Genomic DNA, 17,639 nt, shown 5'->3' with positions numbered 1-17,639 from the left:
CTGTTGATTCTCCATGCCCATTAATCTTTTATGTCAGTGAAAGATTGACTCATTTACTGATTGGTGGTTACTTACTTAGAGTTTAACCATTCAAAAGAAATGGCCAGAAAGAATGTAGCTGAAACTAGAGCTACACCTAATGCTTTCTTTCTCCCTTCAGCAATTCTTCACTACTTAAAAAGAACCCAGCTTCATTCAGCGGAATGAGTAAAGTTTTAGGAACAAATATTAACTGCATTTGAATTTGAAATCCTGTACTTATTAAATACTACTCCTCTGTTATGAAATTCATTCAGAACTCTTAGATATAGAGCAAATGTGAAAACAAGGCAACTCATATGAAACTATCCTGCAGGGTGACTGACTCATCTCCTTCTGAGAAAGATTCTCTCCTTGACCAAACTCTAGCCAGGCTCCACTGAGCCCTCTTCTCAACGAGACCCCAACCTAATGATTTGATCAAAACACTATCATGATTTTTTATAATGATTTTTATTTTCCATTATGATGGCTTATAGTGTTCTGTCAATTTTCTACTATATAGCAAAGTGACCCAGTCTCTCTCTCTCTCTCACACACACACACACACATACACACATTCTTTTTCTCACATTATCCTCCATCATGCTCCATCACAAGTGACCAGATCCAGTTCCCAGTGCTATACAGCAGGATCTCATTGCTTATCCATTCCAAATGCACTAGTTTGCATCTATTAACCCCAGATTCCCAGTCCATCCCACACCCTTCCCCTTCACCTTGGCAACCACAACTCAAGGTCACATCCTAAGGATGTCTCTCATCCCCCTTAAAGTGCCTACCTGAGAAAACATGACTATCAAGAGAATTTACTATTTGTTCCAGCCAGTACCTGGAGATAGGACCCCTGTCTCCTAGCCCCCCTGGGAGGATGGAAGCCTCATTTTTCTAAGAACCAGTTAACAAACCCAGATGGGATGCAGTGGCACCAATCTGCCTCTTTTTTGGCTCTCACAATTTTTTATATCCCTCCCCCTCTGGAGCTGCCACTCACCCCCTCCCTACACACATTCTCCACACAAAAATTCCCAGTCACCTCTGTACAAAAAAGGTGAGTTCTGTTCACACTAGGCTCTTTATCCTATTGAATATAACAATGCACTCTTCCCAATATAGTATATTATTGATTAAAATCTGTCCCTATCATGATAACTATTGTCTGCATATGGTTATCTCTGACACTTCCTTCCTCAGTTAATTCATCAAATACTTACAAATAGCACTGCTGAGGAAAGAAAGTTACCATGTTTTCTTGCGTATCTCCTTCTCCCATTATATGTATATAACTATGTCAGACTTTATCCCATCTCTTCAAAGTCTGACCCCACCACACACTTCCCTATTCCCTTTCAGCTGATGAATTATCCTTCTTGAAACAAAACAGCGATTAACCTGTACTAGGAGTGTTTACTTCCCTTTCTCAGTCAAAGGCCCTTGCATTCGCTTCTGCTCAGTTAGAATATATTCTAGAGTCACAATCAGTAATGACACCTTACCTCTTTTTTTTTTCTTTTTGTCTTTTTGCTGTTTCTTGGGCCGCTCCCGCGGCATATGGAGGTTCCCAGGCTAGGGGTCTAATCGGAGCTGTAGCCACTGACCTATACCAGAGCCACAGCAACGCAGGATCCGAGCCGCGTCTGCAACCTGCACCACAGCTCACGGCAACTCCGGATCTTTAACCCACTGAGCAAGGGCAGGGATCGAACCCGCAACCTCATGGTTCCTAGTCAGATTCGTTAACCACTGCGCCACGACGGGAACTCCCGACACCTTACTTCTTAGGACAACTTCTCCTCTCCCATCACATATCCATATCCACATACACAGCCTGAGATACTGAGACTTTTCAACTGGTATAGGAGTTAGAGGCAGCCAAACGGGAAGAGACAAGTGAAAATTCACTACTGAATAAAGTCTTGTCTCCACTGTAGCCTATAAATTAAATCCTTTGATTTTCCCAGCAAGTAGGAGACATATTCTACTTAAAGAAGTCACCATTTATCAAGCAATCCGTTTATTAATTAATGTACAGTGCAGGAATAAGGGTATTTTTAATAAAATGTTTCCTTAAAAGAGAAATAAAACAGGGACTTGAAAGAGAAAATATATTAGCAATTTAGGGTAGTTCATAATTTCTCAGGATTCTGTATTAAGTTTTATCTTAATATCATGAGAATACTAAAGTTGAATATTTCATATTCGGTTTGAATATGGTTGTGCAAGTTTTCAGGAAGGCATAGAAGATAGGATAATATCATTTAATAACCTATGCTGAGTTTTCTTTCTAAATTGCAGACCACATGCGATCCCCATAAAGGTAAAATGCATTAGCATGGGGCTTCTGTGTGGGCTTTGAAATAAAATGTCTCATGTAGATAACAAATTAAGGTGATTATAAATCATGAAGTTTGAGGGGGAAAGGGGAGTAAAAATAGGTGAATTGGAAGCAGTAGTAATAACTTTAATTGCAAACTGTGTTTCAAGTTCCAGGCTTACACAATAATGGTAACATTAGTGGATAAATGGTAGACAGACAAATAAGTAGGTGATAAAGACATTTTGGAGTACCCGAAAATGTATTGTCCCATTAATTGAAGCACTTTTATCACTAAAGTCATACCTAGAGAACATCAAAAAATCATGACAAAACATGGCTACCAGAATTTCATTAAAAAAAGATTTTAAAAAATCCAAGTGCTTATGAAACAATTAGGTAAAAATAACTCTTCTCTTACTTGTCTTTCCACACAATTTAGAATAGGCTTCCAATATCATTGATTGAATAATCAACTTTTAATTAACCCCAGGGGATTATCTCTAGTTTTCAGGACTTAAATACCTGCTCTATTGACATATCAGACATTTACTATTGACAATATCTCATCTATTTAATTATATCATTATCAACATATTATATCTCCCACATTTATTTCAATATACTGAAGACCCTGAAACTCCAACTAGATAACCATGTCCTATGCCTCAGATAAAGCTTCAGAAGAACAAATCTTACAGCAAGATTTAAGTCTGTTTTACTCCCAGTCTAATTAATTTTCAGTACAGGAGATAAGATCAGGGACAAGGCAGACCATCTTTCCTGTTCTTCCTGAATTAAATAATCACTGTAACAATTATTTTATTGGTGCTCATGTATTTATTAAAAGCCTATCACGCTCATGGCAATGATATAAATACCAGAACATTAATACTTCCCAACAAACCAAATCATTATCCGAAATCAAGGAAAAAATTATATATATATTTATATCAAGTTGTTTTACTTCTGGGTAATATTTAAATATATATATATTTCTGGGTAATATTTAAATATATATATAAATATAAATCTCATGTTGTTTCACTTCTGGGTAATATTTAAATATTAACTCAGCATATATTTGCTAAGCATCTATTATGTTCCAGGAAAACACATGAATTTACAACTCTCTAATTTATGGGGAGCCAGCATAAAAGGGTATTCTTGCTTTCAGGGAGTTCACATGGAAGGTGACAGTAGAATATGGCAAAGTCTGGCATGCAGAATTCAGCGTGCCTTGCACATTGACTAGTAAGTCACAGGCAATTTACAGGAAATATGTAAAACACACACAGGGACCAAGTCTGGGAATTCCAGGAATGGTGTAATAGCAGCATGCACAGTAACAAGCAATGGGGCTGAGAGAATAGGATTGTGCAAATAAATAAAAGGCAGAAGTCTTAACAGTTCTAAGTCAGGAACTAACAAATAATTCAATTGAAAAATAAACTTCTAATTAAAATTAACTTCATGTGTCCCATAAACATAGTCCAAAAGTAACTTTAAAGAGCACAGTGGTATAAAATATGTACTGTATTAAGAAGGGATTTTTGAGAACTGCTTCATAGGTATCAGTGAAGCATACTTTAGGTAAAAACAGAGATATTACAACAGGAAAATGTGCTGTATTTAGGGTAAAATATTTACAGCAAGCCCTGGTCTTACCATGTTTTAAATGGTTCTACATGGGTAACTAATTTTACCTTTTTGAGGTTCATTTGCATATTTTTCTAAATCAGGAATAGTATTTACCTTTCAGGATAACTGTGGGACTTCAAATAAGCAAGTTAAAGTTGACCACAAAAGTTCTCATCAGTTACTGTGTCTGAGTGTGTTCTTATGTAGATTTTGAAATATTAAATTTAATAACATAACTCTAACTCTTTGATAATTAAAAAGTTCAACTTGGTAGGAAGTATTAGTATAAAATCTAGAATAGGAAGTGTGAAGCCAGTTGTTCTATGACAAAGATGATGATAAAGAAGTAAACAAGACTGAAAATGTGTTTAGTTTCAGTTGGTTTTGGAAAGCTAGAAGTAGTTTACCTAAGTAAATAAAGTTAAATCAGAAACAAGTAAATATCACAGATCAGTACTTTGATAAAATTTATGGCATATTCCTCATGTTATACATTTTAACCTTCACATAATCTGTGTATAACATTTCTCTCATAAATGACCCAAAGTTAATGCTATAATATAAAAGTGTAACTTCTCTACTCAGGCAATATTGAACATCCATGATCAGTAAAATATAATAATCAGAGAGAAATTAAGTAGGACAATAAATATAAGTATAATCAGAACATCGCTATTAAAATCACTATAAAACTGGTTGAGAATGGATAAGTTAGAATAACAGAAAAACTGTCCACAAGGTTTCTCATTAATACTTAAAACAAAGTACAATGTGCTTATTTTCTTAAATTGGGACCTATTCTTTTATACTATAATATAGGTATTAGTCATATTACATTAGTTTCCTTTACAAGCAGTGACATGTGTTTCTGCTATAACACCATATTTGCATCCTTGAAAAATGCTGGTGTCTGCAAAACTGCACAGTAAAAAATATGAAGGCTTATGGAAAAAGACAGGATCAGAGGTCAGAACATTTGAAACCTACAGAAATTTAAAACAAGTCACTAACAAAACCGGTAACTATCTTAATTAAAATCCCAGCACAGTCAAATCTCTAGTAGTATTTGTATCTAGCTTTTGTATCTTCTTTCAAAATGCACGCCTGAAGGACATTCGCTTTAAAATGAAAAGTATGATCCAGGGTATAGTCGTTTTAAAAAAAAGACAACAAACAAGTAAACAAATACATTTTTTTTCATACAGGGGAAAATGATTTTCCAGTTTCTCCAAATGCACACTTAGTGTCGCCAGATATATACTGTAGGGGAAATCAAAATGATACTTAAACTCGCTACACAAACTAAGAGTTGCATATTTCATATTTTTCTAATTGTTTCTTAATATCTTCAAGGATGGCCAAGGCTTTCTCTGCAATTGTGAGAAAGCTTGCTCTTGGTCACTTAAAAATGTATGACCTGAAAAAATCATATGGATCAACACAATTTCTACAGCATCCCCCATTTACCAATTGTGTATGAGTTAATATGCATGAAACACACACTGAAGCAGAAAAGGCTAAATTTTACCTTAAAAGCATTTTATGCTCTTGGCTCTAAATTTGGTGTCAGCAAACAGAACATACTTAATAGCTCTAGGCAAATCAGACACTTCCAATTTCAAAACATCATCTATCAAATGTGGTTTTATCAGGATTAAATGAGATAATGAGTGAAAATGACCAGCTGTAGCTCCCTAGTATAGAGTATATTATTTCCTTTGGACACTAACAGAATAGAATTCAGCTCTACAAATTAATATCAAAATTTCTTTCTTTAGTTTCTTGGGTTTCTTTTTTTTTTCCTATTTTGTCACATGTTGTTTTGTTTAACAATAATAATAAAAATATGGCTAAAGACAGGGAAAATGAATTAAGAATATACAAGAAAATCAAATTTGACTTAGATGCTTGTGAGATTTTATCCAAAATTCCGGGCATACTAAATAATATTAGAGTACAAGCAGTGATGGAAGAGAGGAATAGAGATAGAAGTCAATGAAAGGAGAGAAAAGTCTGAAGAAGTGACAAAGATCAGCAGTCTGTATTTCCCGATTTAATACTGACATTTCTATCTAAGTGTTCATGAATTCCTGAACTTACCATACAATTTTAAAAATTACAAAGAAGCAAAAAAAAAAAACCTCTAATTTAATATCAGCAATTTTCTTTACTTGCTTTCCTATTTCTGATAAGATAGAACCATTCTGTCAAACAGACTTAAAACTTCAGATGCCACCTTCCTCCCAATTTCCCGGATTGAATGTGTCATTTAAATCCATTAATTCTTCCACAGAAACATGTCATGTCCATTCACTCCTTTTTCATTTTCCTCTGGTCCACTGACACGTGGCCAGTAGACATAAAGACAAATGAAAATTTTAATCATGTTATTTTTCTGCCCAAACAATGGCCCCCACAGATCTTCACAAGAGTCAAACTCAGCTTGGCCTCAAGGCCTGACTGCCTCCCAGTCCCACAAATACTTCCCATAATTAAGTCCCATAACTCACCTTTCCAAACCCTTAAAAAAATTAAACTGGATTATTTCTGTCCTCTGAACATTCGTCTCCTTCCCTACAACTTGGTTCCCCTATTTTTTTTTCTCCTTGTATTATTTTCCCTGCTTAGTCTCACCATGCCAATGTCCCCTCTGCTTCATAAGTGACAAGGTGATATCCTGGTAACGATGAGGCCTTCCCAGAATAGACCCTCAACCCATTTCCTCTGTCTGCCTCTTTGTCTGTAGAAAAACTTTACTCAAAGAATCAATTTAATCAGAGAAGTGAGAAAATGCAGAAAGAAAGAAAAAAAGCAGTCAAGCAACACAAAATAATAATAGTTTAGCTATTCAACAAAGTCAAAGACTTTTAGTTCTTCTTCAAAGACTACAGATAAAAGTTGTTTTACAGGTGCTGAAGCCTCCACAGGTTCTAATAAGTCAACTGTATGCTGCCCCTAAGCATGCAGACCCCAGACAGGTTGGAACCAGAAGTTTGATGATGCTGGCTCCCAATTACCTCCCCACCCAGCAATCAGAAGAATGTCCATGAGCTGATCAAGCCCCACTCTTTGAACACCATAAGGCTCCCCGATACCTGCTCCAGGACAGGACACAAAGTTTTGAGGGCACTAGTCTGCAGTGGCCCCCTTTGCCTGGCAAAGCAATAAAGCTACTCTTTTCTATTTTACCTCAAACTCTGTCTCCATGATTCAATTCAGTGCCAGTGTACAGAGGCAGAGTTTTGGCAAGAAAGAGGCAACTCTTTGTACATGTCTTGAGTTCAAATCTTTGTTTCCTATCTGTGCAATCTTAGTTCCTTAAACTTCTATGACTCACGGACCTCGAGTGTAAAAAGGGAATACAATACGATGATAATTAGAGGATTTTTGTCTATATTATGCTAGTTAGTACATGTAAAGCCAGGTAAGTAATGAACACTGAACAAGTTTTAGCTCTCTCTAGGTGCTGAATTTGTAAGGACTATTGAAGCCATTTAATTTGTAATTAGTTATATGGTGTTCATTGTAATTTTGCAACATTTAGTTGAGCAGCTTATTGATTTCTCATACGCTGCTTTGGCTTTTTGAACCTATATGTTTTGTCTTCGCAACTATAAACCTTGAATTCTATACACCACTACTCCCTTTCCACTCACAAATTTTCAAACAAATACAAATTAAAGACATTTAAAAATACAGGCATTGAACTAGAAGTGGGAAAACCGAATCCTAATTCCAGATAACTACTAACTATAATTGATACAGGAAAATCAGATAGTTCCTCTAAATCTGTTCATTCATAAAATAATTATTCTCTTGGATTCTTGATGATCTTTAGCTATAGGTGGTTGAAAGCACTTTGAACAAGAGGTTTGTACTGTTATAAGATGCTGAGGTTATAGTCATTGTATGGCCTCAACAAGTAATTGTTATTTGATTTACTGACAAAATGGCACAGAATTTAAGTAATTACTTTGAACTGAAGAACTTTTAATTAATTTATTTTATCTATGCAGAAGTTTGAATTAAGAGTTTAGAGACCAGAGCTCTAGTTATTAACCTGCTTACTTTTCTCTTTGACCTTTAGTATGTCACTTATCCTAATTGAATGCCATCCTAATCCTCCTGGTGACTAATAACAGCCTGATGTCGACCAATGGAAGAGATTTCTGATACAAAAAAAAGACACATTCCTCAAGACGATTTACTGCCCTCTGCTGGAAAACTGTGAAAATAAATATGTGTTCTACCAGGATGACTATGTTAGCGCCCCCTAAGGTTGTTCATCACACAGCTTTTATAATCATTCAGATGAATGCTGCCTAATAAGACGTCTGAGACACTGTATGTAATGAATGTTTGATGAATGAGCCATTCTCATCAATGAATTTAGCTCTGCCCACTCAATACCTTTTTCTAATCACTGAGCAGCTTATGATATTTTTTAAAAAATAACAAATGTTTTTAAACCATAGACAGATTTATATACATATATGTATGTATGTATATTATACAGAAATATAAACAATGTGTGTATAGTAGGGCTGACATTTTATAAGATGCCCACCCATGCTTCTTATGACAGTTGCTCAAGCAGCACAGCAAAGCTAACTAGCCAGATATTTTTCTATCAGATTCTCAAATAAATAATGGCTCTTTGAGATGAAGTTACTTCTTCAAAGTCAAAAAGACTTTTCATAAGTCTTCTGATTCCAAATCCAGTGTTTTTTCTCCATTTCTGCCCAGAAAACTTTCATTAATTGCCCTGAAATTCTTCAAAGGATCATTTGCTGATTGATATGCTTATAAATACTCTCAAAATTGTCTCATTCGCCTCTTAACTGTTTAAAGTTAGGCAAGTTTATTTCCTTACATCATAGCTTTCTAATATCTCTCATAATGTTTGATGAATTGTTAGTGGCACAAATGAATAAGTGAAACTAGGAAGTATGTTGATAGCTATTGGAGTTCAGCAATATTATTATAATTGTAAATAGCTAGAAGGTATTAAAATATTTAAAAGAGTGCCATACAGAACCACTTTTATTTGCTGAACAATTAAAGATAACTTGGCTCTCTGAAGCGCAGGAATATTACATTTTATAAAAGCATAAAAGCACTGGTTGCATCTTAAAGTGTTCTCATATCACACAGTTTGGAAAATTAAAACAAATTTATAATCTTTTAAATAGTCCTAGCTTCAATATAATTGGGATAGTATAAAGGGCACAAGGAATTTAGAATCTAGATCAATAATCATTGAAAAACAAAGACATTCTTTTTATTCAGAATATTAAAATTATAAATTATTAAATTAATTTTGCATACACCCAATCCTAGAGGATTAATTTTATTTCAGATCACAAAAAAAAAAAGCAAGTCAGACTAGCTCTACAACTTATGGAGCACTTTATTCATGCTCTTGAAAGTTCGCTGCTGTGAGAGAGGACCCTGAAAATAGATGAATTAAAATCATTTCCCAAATGTCAAAGCCAGAGAAAGCAGCAAGAGGAGTTCCAGGGTCTTCTGGACTGACCACCCTATTTCCATTCTCATTGCTCCCTTACAAGGAAACAAGCAGAAAACAAATGAGACTGTTCAGCTCAGTTACTAGCCTCAATCTCTGCAGCTCATTTCTCAGTCTCATTACAAATTAGGTCCCTGTTTGAAAAAAAAAAAAATCCATTTTATTTACAGGACAATATGAAGTTGAGAATTTCTTCTTGGTCAGCCCGAGGTTCTTTTGTTCCACATATCGCTTCTTTAATAGGGCGTTACCTCTGACAGACCATTAGCCCTGTGTCATTGAAAAGATTCCAGGAACACTCAGGACCCAACTTCCCTTCTTGTTCTATGAACTCCCAATCAGCTTTAGAAACTAGACCAAAGGCTCTGCGTAATCCCTTTGACATAAAGCAGTGGAAAGAAACCCTTTGGTTATTCATGAAGAATAATGATATTAATTTACATAGCCTATCCTCTCTAAGTGCAAATGAATATGGAGTTGATTCAATTAGAAACCTTACCAAAAAAGAGGCTGACATCAAAGAATTAGAGCCAAGAAGATAAGAGAGGCTGTGTCTGCTTAACACCCTACCCAGAAGATAGGTTTGTGGAGACCTCCCGGTAGACCTGAAGTTAGCAGATACCCATGCACCTGTGCTTTATTTTTACAGATACACTTCTCTACAAACCATATCTTACTAGCACTTTCCCAGAAAGAGTAATCATAAGCAGATGCCTGTGAGCTTAACTAATTAACTGGGCAATTCATCCCTCCTCTCCCCATGATTTTGGCTTAGGTGAGTGTTCTATGTATGTATCTTGTACTGGATTATAAGAGAGATGAATAGCTCTCTTCTGGCTTTATATTTTTGTACAACAATGCTTCTAATTTATGTATGTGAACACTGAGTAATAGATGTTTATGAATCACACTTAGGTAATTTGTATAAGAAGAAAACTATTTTAAAAATTAAAAAAGATTCAGGAAAGCCACCCATACTTACTACAATTTGGGAATCCAAATTTACATAGATTCAAACAGCACATGTCCTGTGAATCACAGATTCAAGTTACCACTTGAGACTGACAATGAAGAGGCTGTGACCAAGTTTTAAATACAAAGGAAAGATAATTGCAAAAGTTAGAGTTATGGAATCTCTGTTCCACTGACAATTCAATTCAGACTCCCTGACAATTAAATCCCAACCTCACTTCATTAGATATGAATCTTGCAGTGGAAATGAGAGGCTTTTAAAGGAGCTTTTCTGCTACAATTAAAAAAAAAAAAAAAAAAAAAGGCTCTCGCTACAGTAGAACAATAACGTTGTGTTGAAAGTTAGAACTAGAACTATTAGGCCTTGTTACCTAATTATGGTATTGGCATCCACTTAAGGTAGTCGGTTTTTCACTTCTGTCATTTCCTCCTGTTCAACTGCTGCAGTTCAAAACGTTTTGACTACTTAAAAGGGAATACATCATCGTTGCCTTTCCCCAGTCTAACTGCACACCACTTTCCAAAGCAATAGCTTCAATCATGCTTCATAAAATCCCCTGCAAGTATATTGTTGGAAACATAAATCAGCAAGCTGGGATTTTAGTATTTCTAAGGCAAGCCCAGGGATCACTGATTGGTGGCTTTTCCATGGCCCCATTTATAAAAGAATAAACAAAATTATGAGTTACACTAGATGCATTTTTTTCAAACTGCTCCCAGTGGTGCTTCTGATATTTGCTGCTGCATCCTTAATTGGAGAACAAAACACTGGCTGAGAGGAATTGGACCCCAGGATCAGGATTGCTGTTTCCAAGCATCTGACTTCATTAGGACACACGGCACAGAAATACCACATGCTCTGTTTCACAAAAGCTAGGGCTCTCTGCTATGCATCTCTGCTCTGTGAGTGCCATGAATTTTTAAATTCTGCTAGATAGATCATTAGAACGATGCTCCCCTCCTTCCCTGTTTCATTACAGTGAATATGGGCTCCCCTTCAGGCATGCTTCAGTCTTAGAGCCCCTTTTTATAACCACCCCGCATCCTGAATTATAAATGATGTAAATCGCAGTTCCAGGGACATGTTACATATACAGACTCCAACTGTATGTATTTGTATATACTATTTCAACGTTCCTAGACTTCCCTTGTATCTCCCAAATTCCAACACACTCAATGCCCACAATGGTAAATTCACAGACTCCACAATTAAGACATTTTTCTTCTCCAAACCAGTCACAATGTAATCCTAAATCTGGATAAACTTCCTTCCTAATGTGCCCCCATCTTACTCCACACTTTCTACACTTGGTTAATTGCAGTGATATTTTAACTGCAATCTTCAGGTTCTGCTTCTCAGTATTCAGAAATACCTGTCTATGTTATAAATGAACAGTTAAACAATCAGCAGCTCTCCAAAAATTAAAGCAGCACATCTGCAGGGCATAAAGTGTATGTTGATCTTTGCTATAATAATGATTCAACTAACTGGCTGGGGCAATATTAGCTTCAGAGAAACACATCTGCAATTTTGCTATGACTAAAATTTTGCATACTCTATGTTAGTAAGGAAAAATGAGGAGCATCTTAGCAAGACACTTCACAAACTATAGCAACATCCAGTGTTTGCATTCTGATTACTGAACATAAAATCTGCATCCAAAGTGTTTCTTCAGCCACTAACACTATAGCTTTAGGGAGGAGAAGGGCAGAGAAAGGAAGGATTCACATCCAAAATGTCAAGCCCTGCTGAAGAATGATAGAAGGACCTAGTGAGTGTGGAAGAGCACAACCACCATTTCTGGGCTAAAAATGGAGTTCTACCACCCCCTGCTGGACCAAATGAGGAACATAGAAGAGGCTAAAAGCTTAGAATTGAATATAGGGGAAATATTTTAACTTGGGCTGTAATTCATTTTTTCAAAAAACAATTTCATGTCACACTAATAATATAAGATTCTCTGCGAATATCACACATCACAAAAATTACTGCTATATTATTTTTCTTTGAAGACTTCCAACAATACATGTTTTAGCATTTTCTGTCTCCAATTAAATGTCCAAACTTGTCTGGACAGTTGAAAATGCCTCCATTTATTATCAATATATTTTCTGTAAGTGTAAACTAAATAAAGCAAGATAAATTCACATTTATCTCTATAAAGGTAAACAGAGGTAGCTTTCCCAAATTCTCTCAGGTTATTCTCGTAAGCTATTCATTTTTTTTTTTTTCTTAAGGGAAAAAAAAAATCCCACTAGTTCTTCACAAGCTAAAACATGCCTACAGGTATAATTACAATCTGATGTTATAAAAATGTTCAATCTTGCTATATTAACAGGGCGGGGGGGGGCTGAAAATGAATGACTGCAACACATCCCTAGTTTTATCCATTTGCCTTCTTACACACAACATCCATGGCCCCTCTTAGTTCTCAACAGAAATAAGCCATCATCGTTCACTTCACTCAGGAATTGGGGTCTTGAGAAAGAAAAAGGAAAAAAAAAAGTCTAAATTTCTTGCACACAACAGAGACATTTCACAAACGAGTTTAATGCTGATAGTTTTTGCTGCTTCCCTTTCCTTCCGCAACCTCAGATATTTAACTGTTAACACACATCAACATACTCATCCAATTTTTGATAACGAAAATCAGAGAAAGCCAAGATCCCAGAAAAAGATGCAGTTTGCCTCGATCTCCTGCTCAATGATGCCCGTCTCCCATTCTGTATTTTTCTCTTAAGGGTCTCCACAGAACAGATAGAATTTTTAGCGGCAGCTAAAATAAAGAGGGGAAATAACAATAACAACAACAATAACTATAACTTTAGTTATGTCATTTAAGTCTTCTTGTGCCTCCTCTGCCTCTCTCGGTTGGGTAGAAGGGGGAGGGAAAGTAAATGCAATAAAGCACCACACTCCTACCTTGCCCGCTACTGACAAGCAACCCGAGCAGGTAGAAGGAGAGGAGGAGGCTCATGTTCAGGACGTGACACTGGTGGACAGTTCCAAAGTTATTAAGTCCAGCCCCGGAGAGAGAACCTTTCGCTGTCACGGCCGCCTCTGCTAGAGCCGCCGCCGTTGCTGGGGTGCCCCAGCCGCCCGCAGCCCGCGCGCTCCTCCTTGCAAAGTGACTGCAAGCTCCGCTCCTTGCCGCACTATATCCAGGCAGCGGCGGCGGCGGCGGCGGCAGCAGCAGCATCAGCGGCCGCCGCGGCGGCAGCAGAGCCGGGCGGGGAGAGAGACGGGGGCGGAGGCGCGGGCGCAAGGAGGGGAGGGGAGGCACGGCCGAGGCGTATCCCTCCGCGCCGCACGACGGCCGCTTGTCAGAAGGCGCGCTGCCCCAGGATTCGTCCGCAGTCGAGCTCGGAGACGCGAGTTCGGTTCCCGATGCCTTCAGCTAGAGGGGCTGGGGAGATTCCGCCAGCACGAGCGCGTCCGCAAGTGGCGGCCACACTCTCAGTCTGACGGCGATCTGCACGTTGACGGAGAACCCCGGGCGGAGAAGGGAGTGCAGCCTGGTTCACAGGCAGCGGCCAGTTCGCGGAAGCGGAACTGCTGGAAATGGTGCTGATGCTGCAGGCGGTCGCGGGCCCCCGCGCTCCAAGCGCTTCTGGGTTTAGCCCGAGCGGGACATCTGGGGGCAGGCCATGTATTCGGCAGCTCTCACTCCTCCACGGGCGTGGGATGGGGTGGAGAGATTCTCCTTCTCCCAGGCCCTCCCATTCGCTCAAATCTTCTGGAGGCTGCCCGCTTCCCACGCTTTCCACCCTGCCGTGGCAGAGAGAAAGCAGCCGTCCTTTAGTGTCTACACCGCCTGTCTCCTCGGGCTCTAGAGGGAAGGCGAAAAGGTGTGCACGGTGTTTCTTACCCACTGATGTTAACAACAAATACCCGAAGGAAGAGAGACTGGGAAGGGCACGAGATGTTAGAGGAGCTGCGTTAAAGTCGGCTGTCAGCATTTACTGCGTCCTTGGAAAAGTCCAAAGTCTCGAGAGACACACTTAGAGGGCTCTGCCCTAGGTCCCGAGCGCACAGCGCTCCCCACGAAGGTTGAGATGCAGGAGGTCTTTGAAGTGTGCGAAGATGAGTTGCGAGGGGCTTTCTCCAGGACACCTCCGCCCATACACACACAGGCGTGTGCCCGCTCCTAAATCGAATGATGGGGCCGTGACAAGCGTCCAGAACTAACCCTCCTCCTGTGAAGGTTGGGATACATCCTCCTTTCTTCTGGAAAGACAGGAAAAGGTGTATCATTTTGATGTCAGACCTGCGGCAAAGCAAGCAAGAGGCAGAATACCCTACCCCAGGGCCCTTGTAGGTCTCCCAGGGTCAGAGCAGCCAGCTGGAACTGACAATGGATCCTTTTTTCCCTACATTCCTTCTGGTCCCTTACGGTGCCCAGCAGCCTCACCCCTGACCCAGCAAGGCCCTTGGCTGTTTCTTTATCAGCGAGGACACGGACATAGAAGGGATTAGAAAGAGTGTAGAGCTCAGAATCCAGCTCCCACTTTCTCCCCTCAGGATGCTGAAATGGAGGTTTCCTTGCTTCAGAGAAGGCAAGGGGTAAGAGGGAAAATAAGCTAACATAAGATAGGAGAGATTATCGCCCACAATTGGTGTTCCCCAGGCGGAACACTTTAACACAGTCTTCACACAGAAGATTCACTTCCTTGGCATCCAGTGATTGGGGTTACTGCGGGGAGTGGAGGAGGGGCAAAGACTGTTTGCCACACAGACCTCGGCTGAATGCTCTAACCCCTGCCCCTCTCAACATCCCACAGCTTGAGAACTTCTTCTTCCCCGTTGATGAGCTAGTGGCATATTTAGAACAATATATTTAGGGAGCTGTTTTGCCAAGTCTCCCTGCCCACACTTTCTCCTCATGCTGGGAAGTGCCAAGGGTATCTGAGTAAGCTCACAGTCAGCTCTTTGCAAGGACTGAGGCGGGGCGGGGGGGGGGGGAGCAGAAAGAGTACATTCATACCTGTGAAAGGCAGATGAGTCCTCTATTCCACCAATTCTTCATTTCTCCAGGGAATCAAAAAAATGCTACACACACACAAAATCACAAAGCTGTCAAAAAGATACTACCTATGCCAAATAGCCTTTTCATCACAAAGCTTGCATTTTTTTTCAGCGTGACACCAAGAGTGGCCAAATGCCTATCTCACATGCGCCCCCCCTCCCCCACACACACAGAGTCTGGTAATCTTGGCAATTGGATTTTCCTCTTTATCAAATTACTTTTATCTCAGCAAAGGGTTGAACTATGCCAGAGGACAATTTGACCCATTCCCTCTGAGGTAATTTTGACATTAACTCTTCTTACAGTAGGATTGGAGGAGAAATAAGGGTAGCAGGAGTCTATCGGATAGGAGGTTTCTATCATAAGACTGTGTACAAGCTGTGTGTGTGTGTGTGTGTGTGTGTGTTTGTGTGTGTGAGAGAGAGAAGGAGAGAACCCAAGTGTATGGAAACAATAAAGGAACAAAGCATTGGCACTTTTTTTGTCTTTCTTTTTAGGGCCGCACTGGCTGCATATGAAGGTTCCCAGGCTAGGGATCCAATCGGAGCTGTAGCTTCTGGCCTACACCACAGCTCACAGCAACATTGGATCCTTAACCCACTGAGCAAGACCATGGATCAAACCCACAACCTCATGGTTCCCAGTCGGGTTCATTAACCACTGAGCCACGACTGGGAACTCAGAGCCTTCTCACTTAAGTATATACAAAGACTATACAAAGATGCTACAGCTACAGATCCTGCCTTCCAATTGCTGATAGTATTGTTGAAGAGATCAGGCATAAATATAATATATTTGATGTTATCAATCAGGTTGTAAAAATGTCCTAAGAAAAGTGAAAACAAACTGCTCTAGTGACAGAAGAGGAAAGGATCATTTCTGAATAGGGGATTAAGAAAGGCTTCAGGAAGCTTTAAAGAAAATGGAGAAATTAGATAGGTAGAGACGTGGGCAAAGCACTGAGGAGCTTAAGCAAAGCCTGGAGGTGTGAAAGCACACAGCTTGTGTGGAGAACAGAGAGAAGTCACATTTGAAAGAAGTACAGAGTGTAAAATATAAAGACCGAATGGGGTTGGAAAAGGGGTTTTGCCCCCCCAAAAAGAAAAAGGAGCTACTATTTACCTCCTCGGAGTACAGAAGTCTAAATGTACATACTCAAGAAGAGTCAGAATAAATGTCTCTTTTCCCGAGGTTATGGCCAGATTGCAAGTTATAACCCATGGGGAGGTGAGCAACAAAGGTTTCCCACAGTTATCCTAAGTTTATCTTGCTTTGAGGTCTCAATAGCAGGGTGGCACATATTCAGAGAAAGCCTTCTCCACTTTCCTAAACTGCTTCTTAGCCAAAGGTAGACATGCCACTCCAAGGCTCCATCAGAAGCACATTCTTTCCCCATTGCAGTGAGGAAGTGATCCACAGCCTGACATTTGCCTTGGTCAATTCCATTTCACAGCACATTGATGGTATAAGGACACCATGTAGACAGAATGCCTTTGCCATAGTTCCCCTCCCCACTTCAAAAGCACATTCCCTCCTGTTGTACAGACGCTGAGTCCTATTAACAAATGTGTGCCAAATCTCTGAACCTAACTAAGCCATGTACACTGGATGGAATAAAAGAGATATAGAAAATGCATCCTCCCTCATGTAACAGGCAACTCATAATTTACATTTAAGACAACTGATCATCATTTCCATCTACCTGAGGAAGTGTTTCAAAGGCTTAGTTGGAGCTTTAGTGTTTTTCATTTATAAAAAGAATAGAAAGTTGAATAGGACCCAGGAATCTATGAAAAGCTGAGTAGCAGTAAACACCAACAGGACTGGATGCATGGCTAAATGAAAGCAGATAAATTTGTTTTAAAAGGATCAATAAAATGAACATGAAGGAGTAGCAGAGAGATGGAAAATTATAAGGAGCATTATGTGTGGAAATTATCTTCTCAGAGAGATTCTGCCTCTCCCATCTGCAGAACGTTCTTGCAAAAAGCATGCGGGTATCCAATCCACACATACATCTCGGGCATGAATGGTGTGTGGTTGGCAGGAGTTAAGCATTATTTTTATTTTTTGTATTTCCAATGTTATTTTGTGTTTAGTCTCTCTTGACGGAATTCCT

The 17,639-nt window shown here is 39.2% G+C and overlaps 1 protein-coding gene across 3 annotated transcripts in view; it reads right to left on the bottom strand.

Moving 5' to 3' along the window:
* NCAM2 (neural cell adhesion molecule 2) overlaps positions 1-13,709 on the bottom strand; it is a 494,205-nt gene extending 480,496 nt beyond the window's left edge. The window contains exon 1 of one of the 3 annotated variants that reach the window (XM_047756284.1): positions 13,417-13,709. In XM_047756284.1, coding sequence (XP_047612240.1) covers positions 13,417-13,693 — 277 coding nt within the window. In that variant the 5' untranslated portion in view covers positions 13,694-13,709. The remainder of the gene's footprint in view (positions 1-13,416) is intronic. The other 2 variants (XM_047756302.1, XM_047756292.1) reach the window with 2 other exon arrangements.
* Positions 13,710-17,639: the final 3,930 nt, after the last annotated feature.

Source organism: Phacochoerus africanus, chromosome 1 (assembly GCF_016906955.1).
Source record: "Phacochoerus africanus isolate WHEZ1 chromosome 1, ROS_Pafr_v1, whole genome shotgun sequence".
In the NCBI taxonomy this organism is placed as follows: domain Eukaryota; kingdom Metazoa; phylum Chordata; class Mammalia; order Artiodactyla; family Suidae; genus Phacochoerus; species Phacochoerus africanus.
This window is presented reverse-complemented; position numbering and strand designations above follow the sequence as displayed.